General features: G+C 32.3%; 1 protein-coding gene across 1 annotated transcript in view; it reads right to left on the bottom strand.

The window, feature by feature from the left end:
* LOC129217337 (CCR4-NOT transcription complex subunit 11-like) overlaps positions 1 to 16,837 on the bottom strand; it is a 48,485-nt gene that overhangs the window by 13,203 nt on the left and 18,445 nt on the right. The window contains 7 exon segments of the mRNA XM_054851621.1: positions 748 to 957; positions 1,043 to 1,096; positions 1,098 to 1,176; positions 7,116 to 7,228; positions 9,710 to 9,763; positions 15,712 to 15,837; positions 16,398 to 16,532. Of these exon segments, the coding sequence (XP_054707596.1) occupies positions 748 to 957; positions 1,043 to 1,096; positions 1,098 to 1,176; positions 7,116 to 7,228; positions 9,710 to 9,763; positions 15,712 to 15,837; positions 16,398 to 16,532 (771 nt within the window).

Raw genomic sequence — 16,837 nt, 5'->3', positions numbered from 1 at the left:
AAATATTTTGAGAATTTGCTCGGATTGACTTGAAATTGTGGGAATATATTTTTGAAATGTTTAACTACAAGAAAAGACAAAAAAGAAGAAAAAAAAAAAAATTGATTCTTTGAAAGTGCAAAACCTTACCCCTGCCTTAAGCTCTAACAAGATAACCTACTAAGAATTGATCAACGCATTTGTTTCTTAATAAAGATAAGCATTTTCTTTGTGATATGGCAATTTCGTTTTAACAGACACATCATTTTTTGCATACAGCACTTTTATAAAGACTCCAAATATGTAAGACTCTTGTTTCATTACATGGACCTTATGAAGAAACATGGAGTCTACTTCTATAAAATACAATTACACTTTGAAGATTTTTAGAAACGAACTTTAATATTTTTGGCTCAGTAATCTCTCGAAGATACATCCAATACTGAATCAATATACATCAATAAAATATTTGTTCTATACATCTTCAAAATTTAATTGCATTATATAGAAGTAGACTCCAAGTTCAAGCAATGAAAAAAAAAGGGTCTAACCTATTTGTAGACTTTCTAAGGTCTTTAGTGCAACAATTGATATGTCTGCTACATATACTAGCCAAATACGGAAACATTTGATCTCCATTTTTGAAATCTGAGACTAAAATGACATTTAACATGAGGAGTTGACAGCTATTAACTTAGTATAATCATTTTCTTTACTCATAACAGACAAAATTTGGTTGCTCTGGTGAAAAACTACTGAAAATATTACCTTTGCAGGAGTTAGACCAATGTGATAAACCAATTTAGGATCTACTTCTAATTCAGATAATAGCTGTTGCAACTGTACAGGATTGAGGGAAGATTTAAAAGCCTTAGCCATTAACCGCTTGGCTTCTACGCCAGCAGTATTGCTTACACACATGGATGTGTCCCAAGCAACTTTGTGTTCTGCTGGATTTGTAAGATTCATCCAGACTAGCTATAAAAAGTAAATAAAAATGAATGAATTAGCAAAAGCTCATGCTAACATTTACAACGAAAACTTAGGGGGAAAAACAGCTTACTTCATCATCAAAAGCATGCAGTGGTGGAGCAAGTCGTATACATTCTGGTTTAAAAACATGACTGTACAGGTGCATCAGATCCACATAACAAAGCTTCTCTTATACTTTTCAGCTTGTTAATATCAATAGGTTCACTAAAATTCAAAAACAAAATATTATAACAAATAACGTAATTGATTTTAAACAAAAAAAAACATATAAAATAAAAAATAACAACTTTAAGTAGCATAAATTGCAGCTCACTGCAGACACCTGTTTCGGCATTACAAGGAGTGCCTTTTTCAATGCAAAAGATATGAGCTTATGAATCCATAAGCTCAGTTTTTTTTTTGCATTGAAAAAGGTGTTCCTTGTAACTCCAAAACTCATGTCTGCAGTAATCTGCAATTTGTGCTATTTGACGCTGTTATTTCTTAGTTTACTTTTTATGCACAAAGTTTTAACTTAAAATAAAATATGTTATGATAGATAAAATTCTGTAAATCAAATTTTTACCCTTGCAGGTGCATGACAATAACAACCAAGAAAATTATAATGCACAAACACACACATGAAATTGCATACAGAAGGCTTGCCATTAAGTTTTGAGATTTCATTAAAACTTTCATTTTACTCAATGGCATAATGTTGAATAAGGAAATTATTTTTGAATTTTAATGCAATACCTTCACAGTATACAGAGGGACATGGCATACTACATGATTAAACTAAGTATTAACAATATTACACTAAATTATCAATCAAGGGCGCCCATACGCAAAGGGGGGGGGGGGGGGCTCAGATACTTTCCTCATGGTTTAGCAGGATATTTTCCCCATAGAAATCGATTTCAGTCCAGATAAGAGTTATTAAAATTCGACATTTTTAATAACATATTCATCAATAGCTGGATAAGAAATGTTTTTACATTTTTGCAAAGAAAAAAAAAAATACTAGAAGCAAGGAAGTTCTAATTTCAAAGGGGGGCTTGAGCTCCTTCTTACCCCCCCCCCCCCATATGGGCACCTTTTTATCAATGCTCCTGCGTAGATAACTTCTAAACATTAATATAATAATTTTAAAGAAAGAAAATAAAACTAAGTTATTCTTATGAAAAACAAGAAGTTCTTTTTAGAGCTAAATATTCCTTAGCTGGTTTTCTAATATCAGCTGAATCTCTCCCTCACTTGGATCAGGCTCTAAATCCTTTAAAATATAGTTTTTTTTTGTTGCAATAACAACAATTTTCAAACACAATAAAAACCTCATTTATGCAAACAGAAGGTTTTAAGCCATTTCACCTCCCATATCTCTCGAATTTCCCCATAAGCCATAATGTTAAAATGTTTTTCAAACACTCAAAATTGAACAAAAAATGTTTAAATCGAAAACTAATGCATGAGAATAAGGTGTCACGGACAAGATAAAATTTTGAAAAAATAAAAAATAAAAAAATAAAGTTTTTCCAGTTAAGACATTTTCTAACAAGTAGACTAAAAAGAGTAAAAACACATCATTGAAAAAAAACTTCCAGTTACAAGAATATACACTCTATAACAAAAAAATCGATGCACCAAGAAGGAGTGATCCGATTGAAATGAAAATTGGTGGATAAGAAGACAATGCACAGAAGGGTCATTCCATAGTGACTAACGTAACATTCGCAGCTGATTTTCTTACTCTTTTTACTTACACCGGAAGTAAAAATAAATGTTTTTTGATTTAATATGCAGATTTAAAATGTACAACTTTACTATTTTTCATTTCTACCAAGAATTTGAAGCAAAATAAGCGCTGGCAGGTGTTTTTTTGCCCAAAAAGGCATCGTGACTAACGTAACATTTTTGCAACCCTGAGAAACAATGCTTATGTTACGAGGCAAATTTTTCTGAAAGTTACGCAGGCATTTAACATTGGTCGGTATATTTGTAAGAGGTAAACAGTCTATTTTTTAAAATATACTACAGATTTATTACACATAAATCTTTTTTGGCCCTTAATGGTGCTTTTACGAAAAACTGTGTGTGACTAACGTAACGTGACTAACGTAACCATCGGATAACAAGCAATGAATGCATATAAAAAACTTTTTGTAATTAATCTTTTGCTCTTATATTACTTTTACACTTTTTAGGAACCTCCTTTGAGTTGCATTATGGTTCTTTCTTTACTTTTTTTCTACATTAGTGTAAAAAATTGAATGGACGGATTCAGTTCAATTAACTCAATTTGAATGAGCGAAAAAAAAAATAAATAAATAAAAACTGCTTTTACAAACTGAATAACATTATTTTGGGCTAATTAAATCTTATATATATCTCTCTTTTAAAAAAATAACTTTATTCAAGTTGATAGTTTCGCCGAATTCCAGTATTCTGCAGATATACTAGTTATCGTCATAAGAAACTCCTAATCCTTTTCAATGGCATATTCTTTTTTAAGGTTTACTGATTCATCGAACGAATAGTGTTGTGCACCCTGAATCAAAAGGTAACATTGAAAAAAAAATTTCAAACATTTTTGCAGAATGAATTTTAATTCCGGATATCACCGCAAATGTTTGAATTTCTAAATGATGATTCTTGCATTTTCTGAAATATATGGCAGCATGCTTATTCTCACTGTATCATGTAACATCTTCAAATGTTTTCCAACGAGCTGCCATTACTTCATTTTAATAATAGGTGATGTATTTTCTAAAAAATAGACCGTATTCTTTGTTAAAACTGTCTTTCTATTTTCTTAATTATTTAGCTTGGATTCTTGCGTTGAATGCACGCACATTTAGCAGAGTACTCATTTTGCTTTACTCACCCCTTTTTTTTAATAATAATTCTTTAAATTGAAAGCATATTTTTAAAGACCTTTAAAAAAGTATTTTTCTAAATAGACAGAAGGTCTACAATGTAATATTACTGGTATTTTTCACCCTTTATATTTTTTATCAATATAGAATGCCTACTTATTCAAAATTTTTCATGAAAATGTACATTAAGTTAAATAAGTTTTAAATATTAGCAGTCATTTTTAAAATGTTACGTTAGTCACATGCAAACTGTTACGTTAGTCACATCTCAAATGTTACGTTAGTCACACTAATTATTTTATATCTACTGATACAAAAATAAATATTTTGCACCTTTTAAGTAGATATGACATAGATGTAAGAAAATAAAAAGTGATGTTTGGTTCAATCATCTAGTTTAGTTTTTATGCAGAAAATAGTTCATTTTCGTGACTAACGTAACCTAAATATTTTCAGTGAAATAACCAAACTAATTAAAATACTTAAATTATAATGTATGCAAAAAGAACAGTCAATTTTATTGGGCCAACATCTAATCTTTTAGAATAAAAATAGTTATTTTAAAAATTTGCAAAAACTTTTACATTACACACGAAAACTTAGACGCATGTTTTTAGCGTATTTTAAGCCTTTTCTACAACCTCGCACGTTTAGAGCCAGAAGAAAAATACCGAATGAAATTTTTGCAAACTGTTACTGGATTAATGTGCTAGAAAGTATGCTGAATGAAATAATAAGTCACAATTAGGGCTTTGTTGAAAAAAAATTTCTGAGGTTGAGGTTGACATTTCTATGGAATGACCCAGAATAGTAAATGATTAAATTCTCAGAACAATTGAACAATTTATGCCAGAGTTACAGTAACAAGTTCAATAAGGTATTGACTCGCCTCTAGCCTGAATACAAGCTGAAGCACGGCGTGGCGAACACCGATAAAGCTCCCGGAGGGTGTCGTGCGATATTTCCGAACAAATTCGCTCCTATTTTAGGACGAGGTTATCAACATTCCTTGCCAGATTCAATCGCCATCCCATCATATCCCAGACATGCTCGATGGGAGAGATATCTGGCAATCTGGCAGGCCACGGAAGATGTCGACAAGCTTGCAGGCAGTTCATAGCAACACGTGCCATATGTAATCTGGAACAGCAGCAAAACAGGTCTTAGGATGTCATCAACGTACCACTGTGCAGTAAGTGTACCTCTAATTACGACAAAAAGGGGTCCAGTTATCAAAGGAAATGGCACGCCAGACCATAATGCCTTGCTGAGGGCCAGTGTGACGTGCAAAAGTGAAACCAGGATCCCCCTTCTGCCCTGTGTGTCTCCAAACACGTCTTCGATGATCGTCATGGCACAGTTGGAAGCGGGATTCGGCGCTAAAGACTATATGTCCCAAGTCGGCACCATTCCAACCTGATCGAGCCATGCACCACTGTAATCTGGCTTGGCAGTGTGTAGGCGTCAGTGGCAGGTGGCGTAACGGTCAGGGCGAGCGTAGATTTCGTTGTCCCAACCGTCTGTAAATGGTCATGATGGACACAGGTGTTTGAGTTGAACCTCTGATGGTTCATAGAGATGAAGAACGCGCTGTGACAGCTGATCGGACAATCATTCTATCATCAGGATCTGCTGTGACCCTAGGTCGACCACTACCATCCTGATGCTGAATTTCACCATTTTCCACTCATCCTTGCCAGCATACTCGAATCGCCCCATCACTTCAACTCAAATGATGAGCGATTCTTCGATTTGACCAACCGGCCTCTTTCAATCCAATGATACGACCTCTCTCAAACTCTGACAGTTGCTCGTAATGAGCACGAGCCCTGCAGCGAGGCATTTTTAAGTTGTTGAAAGGTAATCTGAATCGCAATCAAACCGAAAGTTTTAACAACTATTGAAAAACTGCTCTTTATATACATCTGCTGGATGCACAGTTTCGATGCACTGGAGAAAACTATTCATTCATTGAACACCAAATTTTAATCATTTGCATATCTGGTCAAAACACTCATGCATACAAAATTTCAAAGCACTCGGATGATTGCTTCTTGGTGCGTCGATTCTTTTGTTATAGAGTGTAAAAGGTCAGAAAGAAACATCATAACGATAACGATAAAATAATAAACTTCCTGACAGCATGTAGGTGAGTGACCTAAGTCATGAAAACTCATCACAACATTTGAATTACTACCCATTTATTCCATAAACGACTACACATTACTTACACTATTTCATAAGCACTTATGTCTGACAAAAGACTATATGATGATTTCTGCTCTGACAAAAAGTGTTAATAAATCTATCTAAGAACAGCAGCAACTTTTATAGTTAAAAGAGATTTTTTTCAATGGCTAAGAATGAGTCATTAATTGCCCCCCCCCCCCCTTAGTTTCATAAAAACGATTTACGCAGTTTATAAGCATTCACACTGTAACTACCCAACTCCTACTTGACAAGAAAAACATAACGCAATTTAAAGTATCCAACTTTGTTTGAATATTTTTGACTATCTAGTGATGCTTTTCTGGATTTTGCAGATAATCAATTTTCCCAGAAGGAAGAAATTGAAAAAGAAGAAATGGAAACAACTCCTAAAGATGCTTCATTAAAAAATTTTCAACTATTTGATACAACAAAGTAAAAAAAAAAGATACCATATAGATTGTTTACGAGAATTATGGCACTATTAATTAAGCACTTGATGATTGAGCAATTGAAAATGACTGCAATATAATCACTTGAGGTGGCTGCCAAAGATGGCTAATATAGTCACCCTAGCAGCTAGTTTTCACATATTTTGTTCAAATATATTCGGTAATACAAGTGTAATATTGACATAAGGGTGTTGGTTCATGTCTAGAGGGATTTAATTATGCTACATAAACACATTTAAATTGTCATGAATAAGTTTTGTTTAAGTTAACTAGGAAAACATTTTGTTATAAATAAAGAATCCTACTTCAAAGAAATTCATTTATCGCGTTAAAGTCTGGAACGGAGTAATAAATGAGGATGTTATGTATCTATATATACATGTATGTATGAAATAAATTCTCTTTTGGTAGGAATTTTGCTTAAAACGTAGTACTTTCATCAGAGAGCTTTCATTTTCTTTTATGAAAAGTATAAGAAAGAAAACAAAAAAATCAATGTTTCAAGCAAATACATTTTTTTTCAAGCAAAGAAGTAATTTAATTATGTTAGCAAACAACTTTTGAAAGATGAAAACAACATTAAATAAACATTTAAAATACTAAACACATGAAGAAATGAAATACTTACATTGGTTTATCATCAGGATAGGGGAAAACCACAGGGATACCACTTTTGCTCGTTTGCGACATTTCAGAGTGACGTTCGGCAAGAGCAACTTGAAGGCCACTCACATCAAATGACTAAAAAAATAAATAAATAAATAAATAAATAAATCTAGTTACATAAAATTTATTACAAATCACAGTGAAAAATGGACTCGACATTAAATCCCGGTTATCACAAATTTGCCATTTCAACTGCGCTTGCGCGCGGACTTAGCTTTTTCAGATTTCTATTTTATGATTTCGTGTTGCCTGTTTATATTTAGGCTGAGATAGAATACCAACACATTAATGAATACGATTATAATATTTTCACAGCGATTTCGTGATATATCATATGAAACTACGGATATGAATAACTGATAATCTTTTTAATGTAAAGAGAAAAATGACACTTCAATATTTATTGGTTTGGAAATATTTAAGATAAACGTCAAACACGTTGTGTACTTCAAAGATGATTGGAATATGAGTACAGATATCCATCTTTTGGGGATATTTTACGTTAGGCGTAAACAGCTTAGTATTATGCAGGCAAATTTGACCATGAAAAACCCTTTGTTTGATGGAAGAACCAGACTCCGAATCCATTAATAAATATTTAAGACGTAAAAATTAATCTTTACCGAGGTCTAAAAACTAAATCAGAGAAAGTTTTGTGATTTTTAATTTTTATCTGTTGCCATCTCATATTTATTAACAAATTTAAAATGTTTGTAATTAATTTTAGCAAGACTTTTGAAATCAGTAAAGTTCGCGCGCAAGCGCAGTTGAAATGGCAAATTTGTGATAACCGGGATTTAACGTCGAGTGAAAAATGGTGCCTTTTTAATAGTATTAAAGTCCATAGCTAGCAATGAAGCACTTCTTTAACCCACTAAAAATTCAACAATTATTTAAATTTTATGACCTGACTTGAATATAATTTTGTGCAAATCTAAATAAAATAATGCAAAAAAGATTTGATCCGCCCTTTGAAGAGACTTGTCAGAGGCTTTTGACATCATAACTAGTTTCTGTTAAGGATGCAAACAGATAGCAAAGATGCATTTCAACACGTGCTCTAAACAGTAGTGTCCAACCTGTGACGACTTGCACGACACATGTGGCTGGTGAACCTGACCTGTATGGAATGTCATGCATGTTCCCAATTGAATGATATATTCTTAAACATTCCGAAACCATTCTACACCTACCAGACAACACCCACCGAACCACAGTTTGGGGTTCCTGATATAGGTCGGTATCGACTTTAAAAAAAATGTTAGCCAAAAGAAATTTAAAACCAAAGTTTCTTATAATTTTGTCATGCCTGCTAAAATGAATCATTAATAGCAAGTAAGACAGAAAATAAGAAAGAAAAAAAAACACATCCATAACAAAATGAACATCCATGAAACAGCTGGAACTGCAATTTTGAAAATCCTGATTTTGCCAAGGTTGAACGCTCCGCTTTCAACAGTATTTTTCCTTCTGAGTCTATTCCATACTCTGACTTATCCTACAGTTATTTAGCTCTATTTAGTAAATAGCTTAACATCACTTTGCTAAATAAAAACACAGATGAGCATAAAATATTTTTCTGAATGTTATGATTAAGAAACTGCCTATTACAGTCAAACCCTGCTATAACGAACCCTCATCGGACTGTCTCAGGAGATCACTACAGTCGAGGGTTTGCTACATCCGATTTTTTTGGAAAAAAGGTCTATACTTGCTAAGATACTTCTATAATGAACGATTTTATAGCACAATGTTTCTTTTACTGACTGCGATAAAAGTAAAATATTAGCATAAATTTTACACAGTAATAAACTATACAAATGTACATTTTCATTTATTCTTTATATGGGACGAAAGATAGTTTTGGTTGCAAACTTTTGCATTACATGGTCATCTCGTAGAATTAGAAATCTGCCAGGTAGCGACTAAAGTAAATATTTAAAAGGAAAATTTCTAGCATATTGAGAATTAGACTGCTTTCCAATTCCAGAATTAATTAACTTAATCCCCTACAGAAAAAAATGGCTTGCCTAATTTAGCCATGGTCAATATAAAGATAAGTATATTATCAGAGGAACATTAGGTGAGGAATGGTTTGGACCAGGGTATTCTGGTGAAAAATTTAAGTGTTACATCAGTTGGTGGTTTCCTATGAAAAAATTGGTAAGGAGAATGGTAATTGGGACAAAAGTGCTATGAAAAGCTTAATATTTTAGACATTTTTGGATCACTATAGCTGGTTCTCTTCCGTTTAGGGATTGTTACAAGCCTTTTAAAATACACTAGAGCTTCAGTTGAGACCATTTAAAAGGTTTGCTACAACCGGGGGTTTGTTATACCCCAAATTCCCTATAGCAGGGTTCCACTGTACTAACAAATAACTTTTAAAAAATCTGACATCTATTACAGAAAACCAAGTAGTCAACTAAATGTCTTATTTGCTAAAAAGGCAGTTTAGTTAATTTGTTGTGATTCTTAGTTTAAAGCACACGCCTAAGTTGCAGTACAGGGGCCAAAAGACAATTTGCTAACGTTTAAAGATTTCTTAAACTTTACCTGCATATCGGAAACATCCATCTGAATAACTTGCAAAGGAGTCTTTTTGAAGAGCTAGAATACAAAAGTAAAAACATTAAATTATATACATCAGTGGCGTACCTAAGCATGGATGACACCCGGGGCAGTAGTTTGTGATGTCAACTAGGCTAGCCAGTTTCCTGAAATGTTCAACCGGGACACCAGAACCCCCCCTTCCCCGAGTATTTCAGCATAACAAGTATTCAGAAAGGTACACACCCCTGGTTGGTTTTTAGAGTGTTTCAGAAGAATAGTTCATTCTCAATGCTATGAATAAATGGTTACTAATTATGAGCCTAAACCAGGGGTAATAAATAATACATGACGCAAGCCGATATATTTAAACATTTTATTTCCTACAGGTAAATATTTTTAAGTTACTTCAAAAAGAAGAAATTCTTTGAATGAGGAATAAAAAGTTGAACAATAGTTACATGTCTTTTGATTGGTTAGGACTTTTTAAAAAATTCTTTTTGTTTTTAATCTTGTTGTAAAAATCCTCACAAGCGAATCCGATATTAATTTTATAAGTCAATGTTACAAATCCATACCTCAGAACCAGACTAACGTAGGTTACGTACTCGATACTTCACAAGGGATAAGAAAAACATTTGTCTGGTGCATGCAAAAGATAGGGCACAAGCTCTTTAAATGCTAATGCTGGTAAATAGTTACAGAGGTTTTTTTTTAAGATTTGCCTTTGCATGGCTCGATTTGGACTGGAATTCTACATACAATGCAGTACACAATTTTTGGACTTACCTCAACCTGGCTCTGAGGAACAGAAATGACAAAGTTATTATTAAAAATAATCCATCACAGCTAATTTTTACTTCCATTTACAAAAAAGGAAGTATTGTATTCGCGAAAAAAATTTCACTCAAAAATCGACGTTAATTTCCATTTTACTCATCCCCGAATGAATGTTGAGTTTTTTCTCGACTCAATCACATGATAAGTTCCTAAGAACGTATACACATGCAAACTATCCATTTTGTCAATTCCCGAGTTAATTACGAGTTTTCTCGTGACGTCTGTATGTACATATGTGCGTATGTATGTTGCATAACTCAAGAACGGTATGTCCTAGAAAGTTGAAATTTGGTACCTAGACTCCTAGTGGGGTCTAGTTGTCCACCTCCCCTTTTGGTTGCATTCGGGTGTTTCTAAAGGGGTCTTTTGCCCCTTTTTTGGGGGAAATCATTGCTAATTTTGATGTAAACTCAAGTGGTGTTATAATTTGGCAGACACTAAGCAATATATCGCCAGTCTTTCAGTCACCAAGTTTTGTTGCCAACTTGGCGACAAATTTGCGGATTTTTTTATTTTTATAAATCTGATTTTAATTTGGTGCCAGTAATGGGAAAATGACATTAAATCGGAGTGAAAGGAAGTCATGTGATGCACACATCAGCTCGTTTTAAAACATTTTTGGTCATCAGTAAGCCTAGCAAGCCTACCAGGGGCGGCAAATAGGGGGAGCAAGAGGGGGCGGTTGCACCCCCAAATATTTTGTGCAAAATATTAAGAAATCAGGAAATTCAATTCACATAACGCGCAAATCAGTGATCATATGCAATAATTTAAAAAAAAGAAAAAATCTGCAGACGATCTTTAGTAAAAGCTGATGAAGTTCGAGCCCTTTCCAGACACGAGCAACTGTTTTTCGCTATTTAGGGTAATAACTTAGAAATTTGTGAATCATTTTCAGAACTTCCAGAATAAAAAACAGATGGAGAATAAGTTTGTTTCAACTGAAGGAGAAATTTCCTCATATGGGTTAAATGCCTCATACTTTTAAGTTCAGAGTTAAGATGATGCTTCTGCTTCTAATGTGAAAGGGTAGTGCACAGTAGGGTGCGTCTTATTTTTAAAGGTGTTATTTTTTCATGAGGCACCCTCTCATTTTGTTCCTTTGGATGAAAAAAAAATTCTCATATATGAAATATAAAAATTGAATAATATTTAGAGAGTGCTACCACTGCTGCAAAATTTGTCAACTCTCTCTCTTTTTATTTATTTAAATTTATTTATTTAGTCTGGATAATAAGTAGCAATCAGTGAAAAGTTTGTATTGTCACATGGAAGTAACAAAGAGAAAAATTACAATATTAATGAATGTAAAAGACCGAAAGTCTGAAACTGTGATATGAATGGCATTACCGAACTTTCAAATGCTTTTTTGACATTAATACATAAAATGACAACCATGAAATGCTTATTATTTTCTAGTATATATAAGAACTAGGTATTTGTGTTATGTTAAACTCAACCAACCTAATTTCATGTTGATTAAAAATTTGTCAAGAGTTGATTTTTACATCATATTTTTCACAATGAATGTAATTTTAATCATTGGTAGCACCTCCTAAATTATGTTCAAATTCTATGAAACTTTTATGTGTGAATTTTTTCATCAAAAGGAAGCAATTAAAGGGGTGCCCCATAAGAAATTCAAAACTTTTTTCAAAAGTGCATTATAAGACACACCCTAGTGCACAGGTGTGACTGGCCCGATTTTTACGAGAAGTTCCTTGGTATCTAGAGTTCATTGTTGCGATTATATTTAAAATGTACGTTCAGTTAGTGAGTGAACATTGATTCCTTCTGTTAAGAGGCATATTTGAGCAATTCAATACATTGTATACTTTCATGGAAACTTCTTACAAAAGACACGCTATTTTTGAAAAAAATTCATGCATCAACAAGTACTTTTGTTGGGTTTACTTTTGTATTGATTTAACTGAGAGGTACAAAATGGTATTCAAAAGTTAAAGTTAGAACTCTTGATTGAGCTCCTATTAAGAGTTTCTTGTTAATTTGGAATTATTAGACCCATTTAAAAAAAATATTTAAAAAAGGGACAAAAATTCACATGATGATGCAAAGTCCTATGTTTGGCTCAATATTTTGTATCAAATAATAGATTCATTCAGTTTCTAATGAAATTAACACAAGATTTAGTGATAAATCTAAGTTTAATATTATATGTGCAGGTTATTGAACAAGATAAAGAAAATATTTCAGTTACATGTAAAAGTTGTTGAACGAAGCAAAAAGAATTGTTTTGTGAAGAGCCAGTGTACTTTAATGATGAAAAATGAAGACTAGAGCACAAATTTTAAACTTGCGTGGTTTTTTTTTAACAGAAAATTTTTAAAGATGCATTTTCTAACATAACTTTGTAGCTTCAATTATTTTTCACCAATTCCAATCAACTCAGCTAACTGTGAAAGATCATTTTCGTGTCTCAGAAGGTTAGAGATTTTTTTTTTTGGTGCATGATGGGACAAGCAAGACTTTCATCTTCAGCTATACTGCCAAGAGCATGCCACTGGACATTGACGGAATATAGTACCAAGATTTCCTTTTTTTTCTGGATTCCAAAAATCGAACATTAAAAATTTACTTTAGAAACGGCAGTATCAAGATCTTTTCCGTTACAGTTTACTATAAAATAAATTAAAAGCGTGGAAATTAAAATTTGAATTTCTTTAATGACCTTACTTTAAAAAATGTAATGGTATTTTATTCCATATTGAGAAAATTCATGTTTAAAAAACTCGACCCCCCAAATGAAATGTTGAAATGCCGCCCCTGAAGCCTACCCATACCCAACCATCTCCAATTTAAATGATATGTAACAGAGATGCTGATATGTCTCTGAAACCATCCAAAGCAAATTTTCTACTTCCAAGATTTAAATCATGAGGATCTTGGAACCCCCTCTAAAAGGGCTCCAAAATGACAGATCAGCTTTAAAAAATTGTTACGTTTGGTATAAGGTTGCAGAAAATTTTATAACACTGGAGGCATGAAATTTTGGGAACTGATAGCACACTTGGCTGTAAATATGATCTAGCTTTTTACTGAACTTGTGCTCATAAGTTTTTGTGTAGCATGCATGTAAACTAGGATGGTCCAAAGTTTCGAAGGTGAAAATTTTTTGAGTCTTACCCTCTCATTTGGTTCCAATACATTAGAAAATTAGTGGTACAAAATTTTATAACATAGAGGTAGCTCAAAGTCGATTATATTCAGTACTGATGCTGAATATAAATGTATTGACAAAGGACCAAACTAATCACAAAATATGATTACTTTTTCCATTAACAGAAATTAATTACATTGTAAGATTGATACTTTTATGTACACAGTTTCAACATTACATTAGCCATGAAATATGTTCTGTAAATACACAAATGTTTTTCGTAAGATGTTGCAGTTAATGCAATTCTGCCCATTTCTTTGTATATTGACAAAGTGTTGCGCTTTGATTGAAGAAACATCAAAACTGGCAAAAGCAATAGCACCTGTTTTACTAGTACAAAATAATTAAGAAACAATAAGTACTAGAATGTCAAAACCACATTATAGATCTGATTATTGGTGCCATTATTAATAAATGCACAATTTCTAGACTTCTACACCAAAATTACTTCTCTGTAACAGATTCTAGGCCTGCTGGGAGTTCATTCATAAGGATAAATGCATTAATACTCAATAATAAGGAAAAGTGGTTGATGTAAAGGGCTATAGAATACAATCTGTTAAAAAATTGCTGTATGACTCAAAAGTGATTGTCGAGAATTTCTTGAACTGATTTGAATAGTTCAGGATAAAACCCTTTCTTAGAATCAGAATTATTGAACCGAGAGCTATGCACTATACTAAATGAATGTTGAAAATCTTTTACTGTTGTGAAATATAAGTGTATAACCCGTAAGTTCACCATCACTTCAGTAGAAGATATTGGATTTCAAAAGATTTGATACATTTGCGGAATATGTTTATTTAAAACCTAGGGTGTTAGTTCTATACTCCAGAATGCACTATGTAATGATTTTAATTTAATGAAATACAAATTTCATATAAAAATATTGATGGAAGGAGTAAATGAAACTGCATGGCTCTTTTTGACAATCAAGTGAAAGACAACGGGTAAAGCTGTTCAAGAAGTTGATGGAAAAATATTGCTGCAAAGTACCTGAGCTTCATTAACTCAAAAAAAAAAAAAAAAAAATTACTTGACACACTTTATCATGCAAAACTTGGGAGATCAAGCATATTTGCCAGTTTCGGGAGAATTATTTTCACAAAACACTAAAATTTATTAAAGGAAGCCAGTTATAGTCTTGTGGAAAGGAATTAATATATATTATAAAAGATTTTAATCAAAAAATAATAAGGTTATCCCACACTTATACCAATAGTAGTTTAGATAGAAGTTTTGGTAGGTATTAGCAGAACCACATCCAGTCAATTAAATATAATTGTTGTGTTATTGCATGATTTCAACCTACAAAATGTAAGATTTAAATGAAATATAGTTTCATTGCTTTTTTCAGCCTTTTTCTTCTGTTTTGCATTTATTGCATAAAATCCAAATATTAACCAAACTTTGAGGATGTTGAGCTACCTCTAAAAGTAAAAATTACAAACCGAAACTTCACAATAGTTATTTTTTATATAAGTAGAGGGTCATTTCACGGTATTTTTGACATTTATGTAGGGCCCACAACGTGACCTTTTTTTGCCATAACTTTTTAATTTACTGTTTGATTTGCAAATTATTTTAACTTCAGTTGGTGTGTTGGTAGGAAAAGCTCAAAATAAAATATGCTAATCAAACAGTAAATTAAAAAGTTATGGCAAAAAAGGTTGCATTACAGATTCTACATAAATGTCTAAATTACCGTGAAATGATCCTAGAACCAAATGGGAGGATAAGACCAGTAAAAATCAGAAATTTTTAAAAATGGGCCTTTTTTGGACCATCCTAATGTAAACTCTTGATAAAAATGGAAAGGAGTATTTTTCCTTGATTTTAGGATGTCATAAATTTTCTAGGGTGGAAACATAAATGTAAAAATAGAATAAGTAAAATTTTGAAAAAGAATACAATAAGTATGAGATATTCAGAAAACCATAATGGAACCTAAATTAAACTTTCTTGCAAGAACAGAAAAAATAAAACTTACATCTTTAGTTGGCATTGATATTAACTGAGATAAAAAATATTTTTCAGAGTTAGTCAAACGTGGCAAAGCCCATGGTCGTTTGGTCATTCGGCCAGTTGTTTTTGATTTTACTTCTTCAGGAGGATGCTAAACACGAGTGAAAGAAAATACAAAGTTTTTACAATTTACAAACAAAAACTTTTCTATAGTGCTTTTACATTCATGAAGACACAATGAGCAATCGTTAAAAAAAATTTAAACTATTTATAATACAATGTGTATTATAGGAAGTTTTAATTTTTTTTATATATATAAAGTATTTATAGGTAGTTTTATTATTAGTTTAGTAAAGAAGTAGAAAAATCAGATACTACTTATAAATATATACATATAGATATAGAATTAAAGAAGACTTTTTGGGATGAGTAAGGTGCTATTACTTTTCTGTTTCTTTTCTTTTTCTTTCAAATATTCATTGAATAGCATCTTTGTGATAATAATGCAAATTTAATCAATTGGCTTGATTAAAAAGGTAATTAAGAAAAAATCCAACATTTTTGACATTTCAGAGATAGAAGCACAAGACACTATAAGATGAACTCTTGAACTTCCCAAATAACGTGAACTTCCAATAGCTCGAAGGTTTAGGCTGGTGCTTTAAGATTTTGAATAGTTGAGAGTTAACTAGACATGTAAAATAAACTTACCAATAAATGAACAAATACAGATGCAAATGGATTTGCTTGAATAGGTTCCGTGCGATACATTTCATATAACAGAAATACAGCCATTAACTTTTGCTCTCTGGAAGGAAGCAAATCTTCATTTTGTAGCAGGAGGACCTATATTAAAGTATTTTATAAATTAAATATTGAAATAAACTGAAAAATTTATACAAATAAAATGAAGAATATATATGTATGGGTGTGAGTATGTTTCCTATACAAATCCAGTTTTTGTCGGATCTTGACCAAATTTGGCAGGGAGAGCACCTGAGAAGGAACCTAGGGGGTTTCGAATGCCAAAAAAGTACCCGAACTTTAAATTAGCTTAAATAAAACCATTCAGAAGGTTACCACTTTTTTTTCTCTCGATTCTGACTAAACAAAATTTTGTTTTTGTTTTGAAATAAAAATTTCCCCTTGTG

The sequence above is a fragment of the Uloborus diversus genome, chromosome 2 (genome assembly GCF_026930045.1).
Source record: "Uloborus diversus isolate 005 chromosome 2, Udiv.v.3.1, whole genome shotgun sequence".
NCBI classification, from domain to species: Eukaryota; Metazoa; Arthropoda; class Arachnida; order Araneae; family Uloboridae; genus Uloborus; species Uloborus diversus.
Note: the sequence above shows the minus strand (reverse complement) of the source record. Positions and strands in the feature narration are given on the sequence as shown.